The 23,001-nt window shown below is 39.2% G+C and overlaps 1 protein-coding gene across 7 annotated transcripts in view; it reads left to right on the top strand.

The window, feature by feature from the left end:
* The window catches only part of PKHD1 (PKHD1 ciliary IPT domain containing fibrocystin/polyductin), a 431,302-nt gene that overhangs the window by 160,679 nt on the left and 247,622 nt on the right, over window positions 1-23,001 (top strand). For all 7 annotated transcript variants that reach the window (XM_043907708.1, XM_043907713.1, XM_043907712.1 and 4 more), the window contains 4 exons: window positions 13,561-13,771; window positions 14,184-14,341; window positions 17,579-17,770; window positions 21,089-21,214. In XM_043907708.1, coding sequence (XP_043763643.1) covers window positions 13,561-13,771; window positions 14,184-14,341; window positions 17,579-17,770; window positions 21,089-21,214 — 687 coding nt within the window. The remainder of the gene's footprint in view (window positions 1-13,560; window positions 13,772-14,183; window positions 14,342-17,578; window positions 17,771-21,088; window positions 21,215-23,001) is intronic.

Raw genomic sequence — 23,001 nt, 5'->3', positions numbered from 1 at the left:
ACTTTTGCCTGGAGAATCCCATGGACAGAGGAGCCTGGCAGTCTGCAGTCCATAGTGTTGCACAGAGTCAAACATGACTAAAGTGACTAAGCAGCAGCAGCAGCCTTCTTTCAGGATTCCCTGTTGGCTCAGTGGTAAAGAATCCACCTGCAATGCAGGAGACACAGGAGACATGGGTTCAATCCCTTGGTTGGGAAGATTCCCTGGAGGAGGAAATGGCAAACCCACTCCAATATTCTTGCTGGAAATATCCCATGGACAGAGTGGCCTGGTGGGCTACAGTCTGTGGGGTCCCAAAGAGTTGGATGTCACTGAAGCACAACTTTCCTTTAGCTTATTAAATGGTTAATGTATTCTGGATTTTACATTTTTTATGTTTTTGAGTAGCAAAAGAAATCCAGCTTTGCTAAGTAAATGGAATGCTCCATAGGCAGGAGCATGTGATTTTTCCTTCAAAGAGAATTCTTCCACATGTATCATCAAAGCAGTATTATTAATAGTATTGCTTTCAGCCTGGTCCTGAAGAAAGAGTATCATTAAATTGGGCATTATATTCAGTATTTGTTAAAAATTGGATTTTTACTGAGATTCTGGCACTTTATATTAAAAATTTTCAAAGCTACTTTCCATTCTTCCCTCTCATTTAACTCTCACAACAACTCTGTGAAGTAGGAACCACTGGGATTGTTACTTTCATCTCAGAGATGATGAAACTGGGGCCTGGAAGAGGAGGTAACTAACATTCACTTCATCCTCTTCAAGGGCTTATGATGCACCTGGGCCTTCTGCTGTTTTACACACACATAGCTGGTGTTCACCTGTGGCAGAAAGACAAACACAAGATACTCCTTCCAAGTTTCTGGAATGTTCTTCAGTTTTAATTTTCTCTGGTTATCTAAGTGGGGCTTTGTTACTTTTGACTCCCTTTGTAATATTTTTGATAGGGGGACAAAGAAACTGCTTCTTCCCCAGTTTGTTATTTGCCTTTAGTATTTTTATGGAATTTTCTGATTTCTATAATGGCAAAATTACAGATATCTTCTTTTGTGGTTTCTGCCTTTGATTTCCTGGTTAGAAAATTCTCACCTATCCAAAGACTATATAAAAGTTTATCTGTTTGTTTCCTGGTACATTTTTTTTTCGGTACATTTTTTTTTTTTCACATTAGCATCTTTAATCCAGAGTCAAAAGACAATGGCCTGTGGGCTAGATCTGGCCCATTACCTATTTTTGCAAACAAAATTTTATTGAAGCTCAGCCGTGCCCATGTGTTTAGGTGTGTTTATGGCTGCTTCTTGATTCCGTGGCAGAACTGAGTAGTTGCGACAGAGACAACCTGGCCTGCAGACCAAAATCTGTTCATTGTTTGGCTCTGAATAGAAAATGTTTGCCAATCCCTTCTTTAGTTCATCTAGAATTTATTTTGATATAGTGGATAAGTTCATTATCTAATTTCTTTCCAAATGGCTAGTCCATTTCCTCAACACTATCGATTCAACAATGCAATTATGCTATTCTGAAAAAAGGTCCCCAAATATGTTCATACTCCAATTCCTGGAACTCATGAAGGTTTGGTAACAGAAACTTTGCAGGTGTGATTAAGTAAAAGATTTTGAAATGGGGAGATTATCCTGGATAATTCAAGTGGGCCCAAGTTATTCACACTGGTCCTTATCAAAGGGAAACAGGAGGAGTCAGAGGAGAAGGAGATGCAATGGTGGAAGCAGAGAGAGGAGTGAGTGTTTGAAGATGAAGGAGGGGCCACAAACCAAAGGATATAGGTGACCACTAGAAGCCAAAAAAGACAAGGAAACAGATTTTCCTCTCAGAGCCTCCAGAAGGAAACAGCTCTGCTTGAATTTTTTTTTTTCTGATATGGATTTTTTTTTTCCCATTTATTTTTATTAGTTGGAGGCTAATTACTTTACAATATTGTAGTGGTTTTTGCCATACATTGACATGAGTCAGCCATGGATTCACATATATTCCCCCTAACTCAGTGAATCCAGTTTCAGAATTCTTATATCTAGAATCATGAAAAAAAACATTTGCATTGTTTTTTTTAAGACATTAATTTTGTGGTTAATTTGTTAAATCATTAGGAAACTAATACATTCCTTTATTATACACTAATTTCTTATTTGATACAGATACAAATAACTGTCTTTTATAAATAAAGAGCTTTTAACAACAAAGTTAAGTTCTGGTGTTGGGTGTGAATAGACATATCAGTGCAGTTAATGCAAATGACCAACATGAATATATGTGGGGAGTGCTTGGGTGTGTTCACAGTGCTGTGTTCACAGGGGAGAGAGATTATTCTTTATTTTTTTGAGTTTTCTCCTACTTTCACCTCATTAGTAATCACAGAAAAGCAAAATAAAGTAAAAGTGATTTTTTTCCCTTAACAATCAGTTTGGTCAATATTAAAAAGAAATAGTAGAATGTCTGAGGGATGGGCATTCATATATACTGCTAGTGTGTGTAGAACATGTGCAGTCTTTCTGTGAGACAGTTTGGTAATAAAATCAAACAACTTAAAACTAGGCATTTGCCTTGATATGGCAATGTCACCTTTAGGAATTTAAAGTAGTGAAGTGATCATGAGTATGCCTAAAAATTATGCTCAAGAATGGTCACATCTGTACTGTTTATAAAAGAGAAATATTGAGAAAAAACTGAATATGAAAAAATAATAGATTAGTATTTAAAATATACATTTAAAAAGTGATATATTATCATGATATTACACAGTATATAATACAGATGAAAGATGCTCCTACTCTATTAAGTGAGAAAATTTAGCAAAATGAAATGTACAGAATTATAGAATTTTTGCTTATACATATATGAAATGTCAACATAAAAATATAGGGAAAGGATATAAAAGATATATATTAATCTGTTGTAATAATCAGTGATGAATGCCTTTATTGTCGTCTTTTGCTTCTCTGTATTTTTATGTTAAACATTATACGTTTATTGCTTTTCTAAAAGAAACGATGTCATTAAAAATTAACTCTTCACTTACTCCATTCCATAGCATAATCCATAGCAATGATTATCAAAACAATTGTCTAGAAATATATCTGGGTTTTTATATATAATATATTTGACCATGAATAGAAGTGGGTATTAAAGATAAATGCAGAAGCCTTTAGCTCTGACCAGTGGATCTTGCCCCTCTAACTAAAGAACTTTTCACACTATTCTGTAGGGCCTAGGAAGCTCATTTGTTGAACGGACCTGAAATCCTCACAGGAGCTGGGAACAATGCTCTAGGTATTTCCACTTATCTTACGTTATATAATTTCCTTGGTATTTTGAACTTTATCCTTTGATTCTTCTCAGTCACTTTTAAATTGTAGCACCAACAGTATAGCTCAGATTGGTTAAAAACAGAAGTTAGCCTTTCTTTTGTACCTCTAGAAAAGGCCTTTAATCAGAGTAGGGCTCGTTGCACCATCCAGATAGACTTGGTTAGCCTTGATCTAAACCTTTCTGCCAAAAGAGTGGCAGAATTCTTAGCCCTGGGGGCAGATGTAGTCCCAGGTCTCGTTCATTGCAGTGCAGAAATGTTTGCTGATCAGCTGTGGATGGAGCCCGTTGATCTGCATCTATACAGGATGGCTTAGCCAGTACCACTGGAGATTACAACAGGGCTGCAGAAGGCTTGCGTGCACACACAGAGTCAAGCTTGCACAGGATTCCCCTGTCAGGGCGTGCCTTCATCCAAAGGAGAAATCACAGCAAATGTTTCTCAAGGGCAGGGAGAAATGTACGTGCAAAATGCCTCATTCCATCTCTTTGGTTTGCCAGATAGTCTTGTTTTAATGCTAATGTCACAGTCTTCTAAATAAAAGGGATCTCCTCTAATTCACACATAGTTTGATTTCAAAGAATTCTCTTCTAAGTAGGTTGTTTGCAATATGGAATGCATTTGTTCAAAGTTGGTTGAGATTAACATATACACATTACTATATGTAAAATAGGTAATCAATCCCTGTATAGCACAGGGAACTCCACTCAATATTTTGTAATAACCTTTAAAAGAAAATAATCTGAATACTAATATGTATATATGTATAACTGGGTCACTGTTCTGTATACCTGAAACTAACACGACATTGTAAATCAACTTTACTCCCATTTTAAAAAGTGCTGATTTAATGACCCTTCTCCGGAGGGTCCTGCTCACCTTTCCAGGTGCATCCCCACTGCCCCTCCTCAGGTCCCCTTCCCTGCCATGCACCTGCATTCGGGCCTTGCCTCCTCTATGGCGGCTATTTGAATGTGTTATGTTAGCCCTCGCCACTGTCCACACTGCTGCCTTTGCCTGGAGGGCCCTGCCCATTTTGTTCTCTGCTCAACTGTGGCTTATCCTTCAAGACCCAGCTCTGTTATCACGTCTTCTGGGAAGCATTCCCGGAAACAAGCCCCGCCTCTGTGTGAGTGAGGTGCTCCATATCTCTTCACTGGTGGACCCTGCGTGTCCTTCTGTCTTAGCACTTAACAGAGTACATTTATGATGTTTTGTCTATTTCCTGTACTGTTTAAGGACACTGGAAGACAGTGACTCTGTTCCCTTTATGTCTTTCTTCCCAGTGCTTCACAGATGTTCATCTACACTGAAGGAAAAACAGCATTCATTGTTTTGCTGTGGATAATGGTGAAGCTGCACACAGAAATAGGGAAAATAATTTGCACATATTTGTGAAAAACATTTCTAGTCCTTTTGTGAATTTTTTTTATGTTTCTATTATGTTGTGAACATGATTTTCATGAAATGATTCTTTCCTCCCTCCCTCCCCTTTTCCCTCTCTTTTTCTCTCTCTCCCTCCTCACCCACTCCCTTACTGATTTGGAAAGGTCTTGGCAGTTATTCACATGGAATAAATGGAAAGATTGAAGTCATACAAAACAAACAGAAGATAATTAGTGATTTTAAAGTGTGTTAACCCACAATGATGATTTTCTTTCTTTCCATGCCCGTTTGGCAGGACTCTTCTCTGGGCCAGTGTAATTATGGATGAATGTGCTGAAGTGCTTGAACAATTACTTTTAGGAAGTACAATTTTGAGTAGAAGTCATTAGTGGGAATAAATGAATAACTTTTTGGTTAACAGGTCAATGTTGAAAGCCCAAATAGGTTAAACATTGTACTAACTTATGAGTCAAGAGAATAATCTTTTTTTCTGTAAGCACATGTATAAAATTATTGAGCTTTTTAAACTGTATTTTTATATATTTTTTGATTTGTGGTACAGAAAGGAAGAAGGTCACCTGACCTGGGTTTCTAAAGAAGGAACTCTTCTCAAAATTCTGTAATGACCTATACGGGAAAAGAATCTAAAAAGGAGTGCATATGTGTATGTGTGCATGTGTGCTAAATTGCCTCAGTCCCGTCTGACTGTTTGTGACCCTATGGACTGTAACCTGCCAGGCTCCGTTGTCCATAGGATTCTCCAGGCAAGAATACTGGAGTGGGTTGCCATGCCCTCCTCCAGGGGATCTCCTTGACCCAGGGGTTGAAGCTGCATCATCTGTGTTTCCTGCATTGGCAGGCGGGTTCTTTACTACTGGTGCCACCTGGGAAGCCATGTACTACTAATTAATTTTGCTGTGCAGCAGAAACTAACATTTTAAATCAACAATACTCCAATAAAAATTAAAATAGTAAAAAAATCTATCACAAAGATTTATGTAAGGTGAAACGACTCACATTTGAAATGTGTACGATGCTGCCTTCATCAGAGAAGTCAGTCAGTCTGCCTTATACAACTTTTAAATAATATTTATAAGATAAAGCATATAATATTTTTCATATCAAAGCTAATTTGGTATAGTTAATATACAATTATTTCCAGAGGCTAGAATTCCATTATGTGTCCAGTTTGGTTCTGTATTCAGAGGAGCCAGTTTCAGAACTTGGTGCTGACATCTCCTACTGTGTGATTTTGTCCTCAAAGTATTATTTTAACTTCCTGATCAGTACAGTCTGTTAAAAGGACAAACAAAACCCAGAAAAGCAACAGTTCTTACTTTAGAGTAACACTGATTAGCACAGGTTGGATTTACTTTAAGATCTCAATAATGTTCATGTTATTTTTCAGCTTTTACATACTGGATATTACATATTTATCAAGGTACACTTCTGATGGAAGTTTGTAGGTGGTTGTCTGAATGGCAATAATCAAAATAGTTTAAATCCCTATGAGTTGAGTGCTAATCAAACTGTGCTAGAAGTTGTGACATTTGTAAAAGAGACATGATGGAGTGGTCTTACATTCAAGGTGGGGAGAGAGACATGTGTACCATAACAATTACAGAATAACTTGATGTGAAATATGTGGTGTTGACTGTAGGTTGCATCACTCAAGTTTCTCCAGGCTCCCTGAACCTTTTCAGCCTGTAGATATTTGAGTAGTGATAAAAAAGAATATTTCTACCTGCTTTGACTCTCGTAGAACCTCCAGCCCTTCGTCCCTGCCTGCTTGTTACAGGTGTTCTCATGACGAACATCATCAACTAGTCCATTTTCCTTCTGTTTTGGTTTTCTTGATCATTGTCCTCCCTTCAGGAAGGTCCTGGGGCTTCCCTGCTGCCATTGCATTGAGTACCTGCCATGGAAATACTGAGCAAAGGGTGCCAAGGGTGCAGCCTTTCACTGCTGCCCACGTGGTCCAACCCCCAGGTGTGAAAATGTGCTGTGTTCCATGATGGAACCAAAGGCTACTAGCTTTGTCACTTGGGGTCCCTCTTGACCATCTGATTGCCGAAACTTTGGGGTGCTTGCTTCTCCATGTTTTGGTCATGATTTTTTCTTCCTTCAGTACTTACTTATTGAACACTTATACACAAGAGACTGTGATAGACATGACATGTGCTACTATGACACTGTGCAGATATAGTATAACTTCTGCTGCCATGTTTAATAGGGGAGATGGAGAATAGCAATAATAGAGGTCAAGCCACATGTGCTAAGGGCTAGAAAGAAGAGGGAGACAATGATATGTTAGGTGCTGAGTTTGATCTAGTTTGGAGGTCTCAGAGACTTCTCTGAAGGACCAGGTTGAACATCATTCTGAAGAATGAGGCAGAGTGAATTGATGAAAGAAGCCCTAGCAGAGGAGCATCAGGTACAAAGTCCAGCTAGAGAGTTCCCTCAGGGTCTTTCTTCAGGTTCAGTCATGGGTCCATGAGAGAAAACCCATGTCTGAGGCGTACCCCAGAGCACCTTGGTCATCCTTGCCCTTCTCTTCCTTTCATGCAAAAGAACTCAATCAAATGGCCCACAAACCAGCCAGACATGCTTGGGCATGCCTAGTCCCAGATGTACACAGGCCTTTTACTCAATAAGAACCCCCTTATCACTGTGGGTCTATAGAAGTCAGTGGACATCAGCATGGGCTGAAATGCCTCCTGAAATCCAATGGAAGAGGTGAGGCTTGAGCTACTCTTAGGAGAACAAGTGGGGTGAAGAAGACTGGGTACCTGGTGGAAGGGACAGAATAGGTAAAGGGGTAGAGTCAGGGATGATCTCATTAAGTGAGAAGAGACTGGACTTCCTGGAATGGAGAGTTTATTAAGGAGTCAGAGATGATAAAGTGGAGTTTGGTTATGGAGACTCTTGAAGGTCCAGAAGGGAATTTGGGAATTTGTTGCTGAGTACTGTAGGCAGATCATTGTTGTTGTTGTTGTCACTCAGTTGTGTCTGACTCTTTGCAACCCCATGGACTGCAGCACACCAGGCTCTTCAGTCCTTCACTATCTCCTGGAGTTTGCTTAAATTCATGTCCATTGAGTCAGTGATGCCACCTCCTGGAACTTGCTCAAACTCATGTCCATTGAGTCAGTGATGCTATCTAGCCATCTCACCTCATCCCATCTCCTATCTAGCCACCCTCTTCTCCTTTTGCCTTCAATCTTTTCCAGCATCAGGGTCTTTTCCAGTGAGCTGGCTCTTTGCATCAGGCAGTCAAAGTATTGGAGTTTCATTTTCAGCTTCAGCATCAGTCCTTCCATTGAATATTTAGGGTTGATTTCCTTTAGGATTTACTGATTTGATATTCTTGCTGTCCAGGTGTTTCTCAAGAGTTTTCTCCAGCACCACAGTTTTAAAGCATCAATTCTTCATCGCTCAGCCTTCTTTACGGTCCAGCTTGCACATCCGTACATGACTACTGGGAAAACCATAGCTTTGATTATACAGGCCTTTGTTGCAAAGTAATGGCTCTGCTTTTTTATGTGTCATCTAGGCTTGTCATGGCTTTCTTTCTAATGAACGAGTGTCTTTTATTTATTTATTTTTTAAAATTTTGTTTTTCATTTATTTTTATTAGTTGGAGGCTAATTACTTTACAATATTGTAGTGGTTTTTGCCATACATTAACATGAATCAGCCATGGATTTACATGTGTTCCCCATCCCGATCCCCACTCCCGCTTCCTTCTCCATCCCATCCCTCTGGGTCTTCCCAGTGCACCAGCCCTGAGCACTTGTCTCATGCATCCAGCCTGGACTGGTGATCTGTTTCATCCTTGATAGTATATTTGTTTCAATGCTGTTCTCTCTGAACATCCCACCCTCACCTTCTCCCATAGAGTCCAAAAGTCTGTTCTGTACATCTGTGTCTCTTTTTCTATTTTGCATATAGGGTTATCGTTACCATCTTTTAAAATTCCATGTATATGTGTTAGTATACTGTATTGGAGTTTATATTTCTGGCTTACTTCACTCTGTATAATGGGCTCCAGTTTCATCCATCTCATTAGAACTGATTCAAATGGATTCTTTTTAATGGCTGAGTAATATTCCATAGTGTATATGTACCACAGCTTCCTTATCCATTTGTCTGCTGATGGGCATCTAGGTTGCTTCCATGTCCTGGCTATTGTAAACAGTGCTGCGATGAACATTGGGGTACATGTGTCTCTTTCAGATCTGGTTTCCTCGGTGTGTATGCCCAGGAGTGGGATTGCTGGGTCATATGGCAGTTCTATTTCCAGTTTTTTAAGGAATCTCCACACTGTTCTCCATAGTGGCTGTACTAGTTTGCATTCCCACCAACAGTGTAAGAGGGTTCCCTTTTCTCCACACCCTCTCCAGCATTTATTGCTTGTAGACTTTTGGATAGTGGCCATTCTCACTGGTGTGTAATGGTACCTCATTGTGGTTTTGATTTGCATTTCTCTGATAATGAGTGATGTTGAGCATCTTTTCATGTGTTTGTTAGCCATCTGTATGTCTTCTTTGGAGAAATATCTGTTTAGATCTTTGGCCAATTTTTTGATTGGGTCATTTATTTTTCTGGAATTGAGCTGCAGGAGTTGTTTGTATGTTTCTGAGATTAATCCTTTGTCTGTTTCTTCATTTGCTATTATTTTCTCCCAATCTGAGGGCTGTCTTTTCACCTTACTTATAGTTTCCTTTGTAGTGCAAAAGCTTTTAAGTTTCATTAGGTCTCATTTGTTTATTTTTGCTTTTATTTCCAATATTCTGGGTAGGTGGGTCATAGAGGATCTTGCTGTGATTTATGTCAGAGAGTGTTCTTGCTTATGTTCTCCTCTAGGAGTTTTGTAGTTTCTGGTCTTACATTTAGATCTTTAATCCATTTTGAGTTTATTTTTGTGAATGGTGTTAGAAAGTGTTCTAGTTTCATTCTTTTACAAGTGGTTGACCAGTTTTCCCAGCACCACTTGTTAAAGAGGTTGTCTTTTTTCCATTGCATATCCTTGCCTCCTTTGTTGAAGATAAGGTGTCCATAGGTATGTGGTTTATCTCTGGGCTTTCTATTTTGTTCCATTGATCTATATTTCTGTCTTTGTGCCAGTACCATACTGTCTTGATGACTGTGGCTTTGTAGTAGAGCCTGAAGTCAGGCAGGTTGATTCCTCCAGTTCCATTCTTCTTTCTCAAGATTGCTTTGGCTATTTGAGGTTTTTTTGTATTTCCATACAAATTGTGAAATTATTTGTTCTAATTCTGTAAGAATACCGTTGGTAGCTTGATAGGGATTGCATTGAATCTATAGATTGCTTTGGGTAGTATACTCATTTTCACAATACTGATTCTTGCAATCCATGAACACGGTATATTTCTCCATCTGTTTGTGTCCTCTTTGATGTCTTTCATCAGTGTTTTATAGTTTTCTATGTATAGGTCTTTTGTTTCTTTAGGTAGATATACTCCTAAGTATTTTATTCATTTTGTTGCAATGGTGAATGGTACTGTTTCCTTAATTTCTCTTTCTGTTTTCTCATTGTTAGTGTACAGGAATGAAAGGGATTTCTGTGTGTTAATTTTATATCCTGCAACTTTACTATATTCATTGATTAGCTCTAGTAATTTTCTGGTAGAGTCTTTAGGGTTTTCTATGTAGAGGATCATGTCATCTGCAAACAGTGAGAGTTTCACTTCTTCTTTTCCTATCTGGATTCTTTTTATTTCTTTTTTTGCTTTGATTGCTTTAGTCAAAACTTCCAAAACTATGTTGAACAGTAGTGGTGAGAGTGGGCACCCTTGTCTTGCTCCTGATTTTAGGGGAAATGCTTTCAATTTTTCACCATTGAGGATAATGTTTGCTGTGGGTTTGTCATATATAGCTTTTATTATGTTCAGGTATGTTCCTTCTATTCCTGCTTTCTGGAGAGTTTTTAATCATAAATGGATGTTGAATTTTGTCAAAGGCTTTTTCTGCGTCTATTGAGATAATCATATCATTTTTATCTTTCAATTTGTTAATGTGGTGTATTACGCTGACTGATTTGTGGATATTAAAGAATCCTTGCATCCCTGTGATAAAGCCCACTTGGCCATGATGTATGATCTTTTTAATATGTTGTTGGATTCTGTTTGCTAGAATTTTGTTAAGGTGTTTTGCATCTATGTTCATCAGTGATATTGGCCTGTAGTTTTCTTTTTATGTGGTGTCTTTGTCTGGTTTTGAAATTAGGGTGATGGTGGCCTCATAGAATGAGTTTGGAAGTTTACCTTCTTCTGCAATTTTCTGGAAGAGTTTGAGTAAGATAGGTGTTAGCTCTTCTCTAAATTTTTGGTAGAATTCAGCTGTGAAGCCATCTGGTCCTGGGCTTTTGTTTGCTGGAAGATTTCTGATTACAGTTTCGATTTCCGTGCTTGTGATAGTATTCTTGAGTTTCCCTTGTGGCTCAGCTGGTAAATAACCGCCCACAATGCAGAAGACCTGTGTTTGATCCCTGGGTTGGGAAGATCCTCTGGAGAAGGGAAAGGTTACCCACTCCAGTATTCTGGCCTGGAGAATTCCATGGACTGTATAGTTCATGGGGTCACAAAAAGTCAGACATGACTGAGAGACTTTCACTTTCAAGTTTGAAATGATGGTAATTCATCCAAATATTCATATCTGCTACATAGCTACAAATATGAGGCTGGCACTCCTAAAACACCCAGATTGATCTTTTAGTTATACACATGCCACTGCTGCTAAGTCACTTCAGTCGTGTCTGACTCTATGCAACCCCATAGATGGCAGCCCACCAGGCTCCCCCATCCCTGGGATTCTACAGGCAAGAACACTGGAGTGGGTTGCCATTTCCTTCTCCAATGCATGAAAGTGAAAAGTGAAAGTGAAGTCACTCAGTCGTGTCTTACTCTTAGCGACCCCATGGACTGCAGCCCACCAGGCTCTTCCATCCATGGGATTTTCAGGCAAGAGTACTGGAGTGGGGTGCCATTGCCTTCTCCATTAGTTATACATGTAAGAGTATGTGCAATGAGAGTGAATAAGTTATGAGATAATTTTACTGGTTTCTAGAGGCTCTGTCAACATTTGAAAGGCCTTAAGTTTATGTTAATAGTTAAAAAATTCACTTCAAAGATTCCCTGTGATTTTTTCCATTTATTTTGACTTGACTGTTATTTAGAAGAATACTTAGTTGAAAAATATCTTTGTCGTGTCAAATTTTGGTTCTGACGCATGTAGCTGCTTGTTGATAGGTGCGTAGTAGGGTACTCTTTGCTTATTGATTATTATGAATCATTGATCATAGTGTATAATCGTATTTTGCCATCATATTTTGTCGTTGACAGACATTTTTGATGCATGGTAGAGATGTTTCTGTGTAGACTTTTAAGAACAGATCATAGAAATTCACACACATATAAATATGCATATACACTGAAATAGACTTTATTTCATTTATTGTTCCCAAAGGTTAAAACATACAAACAGGAATAAAATTAAAATTATTTTCTTTACACATGATTTATGTCTTAATTTTCACCTGCTCTATAATTAGAAATTTTGAACTCTGGGATTTTTTTTTTTAAGATAAAATTATTGCCCGAGTAAACTTCAGAAATTATACCGTTAACCCAGAGACCTTTCTAAGCCTGGAACAACATTACTGGTACAAGTGCTACCACTCCCCAGCATAGACAAATAAATAAAGAGGGAAGTTTAAAATAATTTGAAAATGATTTATTGTTGGCAACCTCTGTAGTTAGAGATTCAAATATTATTACTTTAGTTCAACAAGGGAGGACAGGGAGTTGCTGTGGGCTAAAGGTAAATTATGATCTATTGTGAAGGAGGAGGAACTGTACCAAGGAAAGGCAGAGTTGGGAGGAAGCCTTGTGTTTTCTGAGGTACTGCTTCAGATAAAGGCTGGAAAAAAAATCTCTGCCTTGAGCCTTGCTGGAAAAGGCCAGAGTAAACTACAAGTCTGACTACCTTCTTGAATCTTTGCTGGTTAGGGAGCAGCTTATGGTTTGGGGAGGATCAGATAGTTGTACTGGAGCCCAAAACAAACCAAGTTATTTAGGGTCACACATTCCACTTTTTTCTGCTCTGCTTAGCCATCCTGTCCCTAGATATACCCCATGTTAGAGTAAGAAGGGATCACTTAACACACCAAGTCTTAGGTTGACCATTCCGATGGTAATTTTTATTTTTAACTCTACTATCACTATTTGTACAGTGAGTTGAAGTCTTAAGTTTAGAAATTCATGGTGAACTTATATCTTGGAGAATCTAACAGTCATTGGTTTTAATTTGGAAGAACGAAGTGATAAATTTTATCCTGCAAACAGTGTGATGCAGGGGAGGAAGAGAGAAGACTAAAATATATTGAGGGGTTGTTATGTGGCAAAGTCCACACTACATGTTTCATAGATATTATCTCATCAAATTGTCTTAAACCCCTAGAAGGGAAAGCTTTGTTGCTTCTGCTTTGTAACTGAGGAAACGGAAACCCACCTTTAAGTATATTATCCAAAGGAACATAATTAGAATATGGCAAAACTGTGATTCAGCTATAAATTTATTATGACTTCAACCCTGTGTTTTTCACCTCATACCATTCTCAGTCTTGAGTTATTGTCACCATGCAACAGACAGGAAAACTAATATCCAAAAAGGTAATATAGTGATATCACCTTTGGTGATAGCACCAATGCCTATAGAACCTGAATCTTGATTTCCCAGATTCTTCTTTCACTAAAGTCTTTGGCTGAATAACATCACATTCATATTAAGTTTTAAAAATGTCTAAAGGTAAGTTTCCCTTGGACTTGCTTTAGGTTCACTCCCAGAAGTAGTGATCACCCATCTTCGAGCAGCTGCCAATGCCCATGACACAGTGTTGGCTCTGGAAGATGCTGTCGATTGGCATGCTGGGGATGAAGTCCTTGTCATCAGCGGAATGGGTGCTGAAGGTGCCAAGCCTAAGGAAGAGATTGTCACCGTGGAGACTGCGCACAGTACAAACCTCCAGCTGAGGTCACCCTTGAGGTACTGCATGTCAGCTTGGCTCCATTTAGATGGAAGATGAGGTCTTAACTGTTGGTGAACAACACAGCTGGTCAAAAGACATTTGTTTGTCTTTCAATAATATCATTTACATTAAATCACAGTAGACATTTTGGCAAGAAAATTACAAAATATGAAATATTTCAAAGATTTAAACTTCTTGAATAAGTTTCTCTTGTAAGACACTAGAACTTTTGTTTTTTAGTAGATGGCCACTGCAATAGTCAGCATAGTTCCTAATTCTCACATACATGTGCCTATTTTTCACTCTTCTGTGTCTGAGTTTCTAAAGAAATAGAGTCCCAGGTGGAGAATTAGGCTAATTTAGTGGCTTACTATTCATTATAAGACTTGGACTGTTATTTTCAGATTTCTTTTTTTTTTTTCTTTTCAGATATTCTCACAACTCCACAGAGAATTGGGTGGCTGGAGAGCACCATGTTTTAAAGGTCATGCTGGTTCTACTCAGCAGGAGTATTACCATACAGGGAAATCTCACTGATGAGAGAATGCAGTTCCTTGCTTCATGCCAGGGGGCCAGTGCTTCAGAAGGTAGAGAACGATTTGTTGGGAAGTCTAGTGGGTGAAAAACAATGTTCTTACTGTTCAATGATATGTGGCATGGTTGACTTCTTTCAATTCGTGTGTTCTTAATACAGTAAGTCCCCTGCAAACAAACGAGTTATCTTCTGAGAGCATGTTCCTAAGTCCAATTTGCAAGTTCAACAAAGCTGGCCTAGGTACTCAACTAACACAATCGGCTATATAGTACTGTACAGGTTCATGATACATTTCATACAAGTAATACATAAAAAAAGCAAGCAACCACAAAAAAAATAAAGAAAACATTTAAAATCTTACTGTAAGGTACCTTGAAAAGTACAGTAGTACAGTAAAAGAGCGGGCATATAGGGGCTGGCATCTAGTGAACAGGCAAGAGCTGCTGATTGGAGGACAGAGAGGACTTGGGAGATGGTAGAGTTGAAGGATCATTAGCAGTAGGAGACGGAGGCAAGCTGCAGTTTCACTCATGCCTGACATTGACAGAATGCACATTTGAATCTTTGAAAGTTTGAACCTTGAAGGTATGAATGTAGGGGACCTACTGTATTCTGTAGATTTCAGAATGCTCTTGATAAATCGTCATTTCCTCTCCTGCCCTCAACCCCCTTGTGAAAGTGATAGGCAACAGTATCTGCTTGAGAAATTAATTATTTCTTTGGGGAAAAAATATTCCTGTTAAATAATAAAATCCGGAGAGTTGAATTAAATTTTTAGGTCAGAGGTTATAATGAAACTGATTCCCATCCTTCTATACAATTCTCAGGAAAACTGCTTAATGCCAGAGTCAGCGATACAGGCAGCATGTTCTAATGAGTTAGACTTAGAAGGCTCTTCCCTCCCCCCACCATTCCCACTTTTGGAGTTTGTTTTCTGAGTGAAACTACCACATACTTTAAGTAAGTGGTTGAAAAAGTCAATCTATCTTCGAGAAGAATAACAGGCACTGAATCACACTGATGTACCTATTAAACATCTATTTCAGGGATGGTTAGTTTAGTAGGTTATGTTTTGGTTTCCCAGGCTGTAGATTATGAGGCTTTCACATGTTGGGAAGACATCATTTGTCAACTTTGGTCCAGGATGGTGTGGGTGTCAAGGATGACTCCCAGGCATGAGCTCTGGATGGATGAGGAGGCTATTTATTGAGATGGGAAGGGAAACAGGTTTGGGGGGGTGGGAGGGTAGAGATCATGAGTTTAATTTTGTACATGTTGAGATGCCAGGCCAGCATGTGACTGGAGATGTCTGGAGCCTGGAAGAAATGTCAGGTCTGGAGTTAAAGATTTGAGTCATGTCTATGTATAGAGGCCTGTGGGCATAATGTTGGGATATGGTTGGGTAAGAGGGACTTTGACCCTGCCCCCCACCCCCTAGTCATCTAGTTCACAATTGTGTCATTCTGGGAAAAAAAAAAAGTTTTCATCCAGTGGGTTGGAATGCAGTGACTGCCAAATTTAACATTTCTGCTAAACTGGCATCTGCAGTCCATACAGACTCTCTTGGTAATTCTCAAACAGGTATTCTCAGATTGTATTGTGCAAAACATGGCATTTAGTCATGCTCCAAGAGAGATCATGCCTCTAGGTTTAGGCCATTATAAATCTGTTGTCTCCTAATGAAAAAAAATCCCTAGTTCTACCACAACTCTTAAATATGACTAAAAAATTACAAAAATAAAGCAAAATCCATAGAGCTTCGTTTAAAAAATAACTTATCATTCACCTCTTCTTTTTATGAAACTCAAATATGGGAACAACGTAGCCAAAAACCATAACAAGAGGCCTAGATGCTGGAAAATATTATGGCTTACTGGCATACCTGGTTAAAATGGTGGTAAAATGTACAAATACCAAACACTTCTTTATTCACTTCTAATATGTTCATTCTCATCACTTCATGGCAGATAGATGGGGAAACAATGGAAACAGTGAGAGACTTTATTTTGGGGGGTTCCAAAATCACTGCAGATGGTGACTGCAGCCATGAAATTAAAAGACACTTGCTCCTTGGAAGAAAAGCTATGACCAACACGGACAGCATATTAAAAAGCAGAGACACTACTTTGCCAACAAAGGTCCATCTAGTCAAAGCTATGGTTTTTCCAGTAGCCATGTTTGGATGTGAGTAGGACTGTAAAGAAAGCTGAGCACCAAAGAATTGATGATTTTGAACTGTGGTGTTGGAGAAGACTCTTGAGAGTCCCTTAGACTGCAAGGAAATCCAATCAGTCCATCCTAAAGGAAATCAGCCCTGAAAATTCATTGGAAGGACTAAAGCTGAAGCTTCAATACTTTGGCCACCTGATGCAAAGAACTGACACATTGGAAAAGACCCTGATGCTGGGAAAGATTGAAGGTGGGAGGAGAAGGGGATGACAGAGGATGAGATGGTTGGATGGCATCACCAACTGGATCGACATGAATTTGAGTAAGCTCTGGGAGTTGGTGATGGGCAGGAAGCCTGATGTGCTGCAGTCCATGGGGTTGCAAAGAGTTGAACATGACTGAGCAACTGAACTGAACTGATATGCCTTCTCTGGGACTGACAACAGATGACTGTTAGAATGATCCATAATTTTGTATTAGTGGCACTTCTCCATTGGTTTATTAACCTGGATAATAAAGAGTTAATTCAGGAGATGATTTCTTCTCCATCCTGAGGTTATTTTACCCCACCAAATGCCAGGGCTCTGTTGGGACTGAGGTGTTGGTGTGGGGGGCGGCTCAGTCGTTTCCCTGGAGTCCTTTTCCATTTCTTCGATGGCATCATTGCTATGTCCCCAAACCATAAAGCAGCAAAATATTGGGAAAAGCCCACTGGACAGCAAAGAGATGTGATTACATTTAGTGCTCACATGTCTTTTCTTCAATTATCCACCACCAGAGGGTCATTTTATTGCACACTCCCTCAGGGGATCTTCTGGATTGTAATAAGCATCTATTTAGGTTGGGTTTATGGGTTCTAGTCAGCCTTTTTGTTTTAATAATTAAGGTGATTGATTCGGGGGCTTCTGGAAATAATAGAGTGAAGGCAACATCATGTTCTAGTTATCAGATGATTTAATTAATAATCCAAAGGGGAGAATTGAGGTAAAAGGGAAGTAAGGTTATTAAATAAACAATCATGGTCTGTCCTTTGTGCCCACAGTGCCTTTCATACTGGGAGATTTGATTAGAATCATGTTGTACATTCTTCTGTGCCCCTTGACTTCATTCTGTGTCTCAGGTGATTTGCAGAACTGTTGGTATTCCAAGAGTGAGAAGATGCTGGGATCCAGAGATTTGGGGGCCAGAGTCATCGTTCAGTCCTTTCCGGAGGAGCCCAGCCGGGTCCAACTGAAGGGAGTGCAGTTCCGGGACTTGGGGCAAGCCTTCCACGAGCATGTGAGCTCGCTGATGCTGGTAGGAGCTATGAGAGGTGAGGAGGCCAGGCAGGATGTCTTATCTTTCTTCTTCTATATTCAAGGCTCTGCATGCAGGGGGGTCCTGGTAGGTAGTATGTGGGAAGATGGGGGGTTCAGAGATGGATAACTATACCGTAGATCTATGGTTCAGAGAGTCACTTGGAGAGCTTATTAAAATTCTTATGTAGAGACCCTGTCTCAGACAAATTGTGATCCAAAGTGAGCCTAGAAAAACTGAATTTTTAACCTTCTGATTCTGGAACAAGTAGTCCAAGTTTCCCTTTGAGAAATGTTGCTATAGGTACAGCAGATGTGGAGGGAGCCACACAAATCCATGTTTTGAATCCTGCCCCTACAACATACTGGCTTTATGACTACAGACAGACATTAAATAGTATAAATTACGGAAAGGCTAGCAAAAAGCACTTTGGGAAAATGTCTTAACACAGAGGAATCCCCTGCCTGGGAAAAGTGGGGAGAATGGCTGAGAACCAGGCTCTCTTCCTGGGGACAGAGAGCAGACAGAGCATGCAGACCTTGACCAGACCTGAAAAGATACGAGGGAAGCAGCAGACATCCAAGGCAGGTGGGGACAAGTAGATAAAAAGATCAGAATCAGAAAAGAAGAACATGACCAGGTGTACTAATAAAGGCTCTGAGATCAAAGTTGGAGGGCTGTGGAAGCATCCAGGGTGAAATCCCAATGCCAGAGTCTGATATATGGAGCTGAGAGATGGGTACAGATGCTGAGCGATGAGGACAGCAGCCCCACTGCACAGTTACGCTCCCCTGCCCTCAGCACCTCAACACCCACACAGTCAAGCTCTCCCTTCCTTGATAAGGTGGTGCTCCAGAAGTTGATGCCTGACCAAGCACATCAGGGCATATGGGAGGTTCAGTGGGGCTTGAGAAGTGCTGGGATTACAACAGGCATTGACAAAGTAATCTATGAGGTCATTGAAGGCAGGATCCTGGCTAGCAGCACTTTTTCTCATTTCAAATTATCTGCTTGCCAAGAATACCTCTCCTAATTTTCCAAGATCTCTTCCACCTTATTTATTTCTTTCTACACTCATTGGTGGGATGGGTCCCTCACATGGTTCTTTCCCAAGTACATTAGGGCGATCAGAATCTTTGTGCCCTTCTTTCTGGTTCTTCGGTCTCTTGATGCTTATAATGCTGAGGAATATTTGATGTGGGTCAGTTCCAGTAGAAGTGAGGGGAGCAGTCACATAGGAGTTATCAATTGAACATAAGCAACAGTTCCCCATCAAATCTTCACTCAATCTGCCTCCTCAGCCTCTGCTTTAGAGTACTTGCACCTTTATATACATATATATATATATATATGTATAAGATATATATATATATCTTAGGTTTTATTTGAAAAAGGGTTCAGTGCTTGGACTTCCCTGGTGACTCAGATGGTAAAGAATCCGTCAGTAATGCAAGAGACCCTGGTTCGATCCCTGGGTTGGGAAGGTCTCCTGGAGAAGGGAATGGCTACCCACTCCAGTATTCATTCTTGCCTTGAGAATTCTGTGGACAGAGAGGTCTGGGGGGCTACAGTGCATGGGGTTGCAGGTTGGACAGGATTGAGCGGCTAACACTTTCACTTTTCAGTGCTTAACCAAAGTTTGAAATCCACTGAATTAATACATTATCCCCTGTAGGTCTCTGTTAAAATGCAAATGTGTTTCCTGGGAGGGGGAAACCCATTAACCCAGAGGTTAGAAACTTCTGGCATGCTTGCCAAAGAATCCTTTATTGTTTCATGCCCTACAGGCTCTCATGACCTGTGTGGCCAGCTGTCCTCAGTCACGGGAGTTAGAGGGTGTTGGAATCTTTGCTTGATGTTTCCTTTAGAGGTTTACTGTTCCCTGAATTCACCCACAATAGCTCTGTTAACACATTAGTCCTTACTGGTTGTTCAGATGTACCATTGTATTCTGATGCGTAAGCAGTGATGTTATGGTGGAGACCTGGTCAGGAAAAGTCTGCAGCAGGCAGTGTTTCCTACATGAGTGTATGTGGATGGGCTAACTTATTAGTGAGTGATGTGAAGGCATCTGGTACTGGGATCAAGGGGAATCTACAGACCATGTGTCTATGGAAACATTGTAGTTGAGATTTTTCTAGAGTGTCCCAATTTAAAAGTCAAATTATTACATAAACCAAAGCCATTTTTCCAATCCTTCAAACATTTGGTATCGATATAATCTCTCTCACTGTCTGGAAATAATGCAAAGCTCCTTTTTCAGGATTTATAATTTTATTATCCAAATAAAACATTTTAATTCCTTTAATGTGAGTTTTCTCCATCAGACTCAAGATACACAAATGCAGAATTTACTTAGTTTTATTCAACTTCATATCTCTGGCACAAGACATAATTCCTGAAATATATAGTTGATACTCAGTAAATAGTTGTTTGTTAATTGACTCAGTCCACATGTATCAATTTGGGAGGTCATAAAATATGCTCATGGAGCCAGTGTAATGATTTTCCTAAATGTCAGTTTCTCTTAGCACAGTAGAGGATATTTCCCCTCCAGTTCCACAAACCACCATATTCAAATGTGAGAGTTCTGGTCCTCAGACTGATCTCTAGCTTTACTTACAATCTGGATAAATCAGGAATTTGGGATTAACAGGTTCACACTGCTATATGTAAAATAGATAAACAACAAGGAACTATTGTATAGCACAAGGAACTGTGCTTAATATTTTGTAATAACCTATAATGGAAAAGTTTATGAATGGGAATATATATACACATATACAGATATATATATACTTATACACACACATATATGTATAACTGAATTACTTTGCTATATACCTGAAATATTATAAATCAACTATTCCTCAATTAAAAAAAACAACTTCATAGCTCAAGATATAATGACTACCTCTCCTCATGCTGGATGCAGTTTTCAGAGATCAGAATTGGTCTGCAAGCCTTAGCTATTTGTTTCTTGAGCTGCTGTCCACTATACTGTGATGAGAGTAGATACCAAAGATGGCGGCCACTAGGACATCTTGAGAGCCTTGCATGCCTCGTGATTTGGCCATACTGTCTCTCTCTCAGATGGTTTTCTTTTCTAACATGTGGCCCTTGGATTCCACTTTGGTTATCTTTGGTGTCTTTAAGATACACTGGTCTGAGCTGCCTGTTTTTTAAATTTCTGCTGCCAACTCCTTATTTCTTGAGTTTTATTACTGTGTGGAAGAATGTTCTTAGTTATAGTCTAGCAGTATTTGGGGATGGTCAACAGAATGTGAGGAACCTTTGAGATTCCCTACTGTTTACCTTCCTCTTTGCTGTTCAGGTTCCTATGTGCAGGGTTGCACAGTGTGGCGGTCCTTCAGCAGAGGCCTCAGCATGTCCCAGACCTCAGGCCTGAAGGTGGACAGTAATGTGTTCTATGATATTTCAGGCCATGCGCTGCTGGTGGGTAAGTGAAATGAGCTTGTTTAACTTTGACATTATGATGGAGGACACATTATTTTTTAAAAAAGAATTATTGTTCCCCGATTTGAATTTCCAATTTATAAAAACTTTAGTCATTGATCTTTAGAAATAGGCTGTAGTTAAAAATTCTAGTTGTAAATTCAGTCATCTTTAATTAGCTTACTAAGCTTTAACCATAGGAAATGGATTTTTATATTTTGTTTTTTTTAAATTTATTTTAAAAGTTTTATGGAAGTATATTTGGCTTATAATCCTGGGTTAATTTCTCCTGTGCAGCAAAATGGTTCAGTTATGCACACACACACACACACACACACACACACACACACACATATATATATATGCACATATTCTTTTTATATTCTTTTTCATTATGGTTTATTACAAGATACTGAGTATAATTCTCTGTGCTCTACAGTAGGACCTTGTTTATCCATCCTCTGTATAATAGTTTGCATCTACTAATCCCCAACTCCTAATCCTTCCCTCTCCCATCCCACTACCCCTTTGGCAACCACAAGTCTGTTCTCTGTGTCTGTGAGTCTGTCTCTCAGAAAACTGATTTTTAAAGATGGACATTTCAGTTCATGATAATCAATATACAATAAATATAAAATTTATTGTCATCAATTTTAATAATAATTCAAAGTCACATAAATATGTCTTTGTGCAGCCTTATAAAGTATCAGACATGGATGCTGAACAAGGCATCAAACATTTTTGAATCCTGTTCTTCATTACTTCTGTGGCTTGTTGAAGACACCTATGTTTTAAGAATTTTCTAAATGGTCATCTGTATTGACTTTTGTTTCCTAAAGTTCATTCCCTCTGTGATGCTTAGAGTTATCCTTAAAAATATCAGACTACATCATCTTAAAGCCCTTTAAGAATTTATTTCTTTTAGAATATAATCCAGAATCCTTATTCTGGCTTAAAAAACTCCCTTAGTGACGCTGATTCTATTAACCTTGGTATACCTGTCTTGCTCTTTTTATCTCCCTCTGTGCTCTCACTACACTGACCTCTTTTAATTCTTTCAAAAGGCCACACTTTCTCCTGCCACAGGACCTTTGCACAGCTCTTGCCTTCTGTTCATACCATTCATTCTCCTCCTATAATAGTCCCTCCCCAACACTCCCAAATCAAGTCTGTCTGTTTAAACTCTTTTATCCCTAATCATTACTTATTGATTTAAAATTATATATCATGTTTCTGATCATTTGATCAATGTCTGTTTTTCTATTAATACCAGATTTCATGCAAACATCATCTCCTTAGTACTTAACAGGACTTTTAAATAGTACATTTGGAGATATATTTGTTGAAAGAAATAAATCTATTGATAAACAAAAGGTCTTTGGTTATATCAGAATAACCAAATCAGAGGTTTTCACTGAAAGGAAAACTTTAACTGTATTTGTTAGCTAGTGTTTTCTATTTAAATTAATTCTGTAATATCATCAGATATGGGAAAGTGTGCATGTTTCGTTTAGGAATGCTCTGTTAAGATAAAAGCTTGAAAGGTTCTAACTGTGGGAGGGAAATAGTTTAGTGAGAAAATATGGATCATGTAAGCTAACTCCAGGTCTTCCCTGATAGCTCAGCTGGTAAAGAATATGTCTGCAAGGCAGGAGACCCCAGTTCGATTCCTGGGTCAGGAAGATTCCCTGAAGAAGGGAAAGGCTACCCACTCCAGTATTCTGGCCCGGAGAATTCCATGGACTACCGTTTATGGGGTCGTAAAGAGTTGAACACGACAGAGTGACTTTC

Source organism: Cervus elaphus, chromosome 7 (genome assembly GCF_910594005.1).
Source record: "Cervus elaphus chromosome 7, mCerEla1.1, whole genome shotgun sequence".
In the NCBI taxonomy this organism is placed as follows: Eukaryota; Metazoa; Chordata; class Mammalia; order Artiodactyla; family Cervidae; genus Cervus; species Cervus elaphus.
This window is presented reverse-complemented; position numbering and strand designations above follow the sequence as displayed.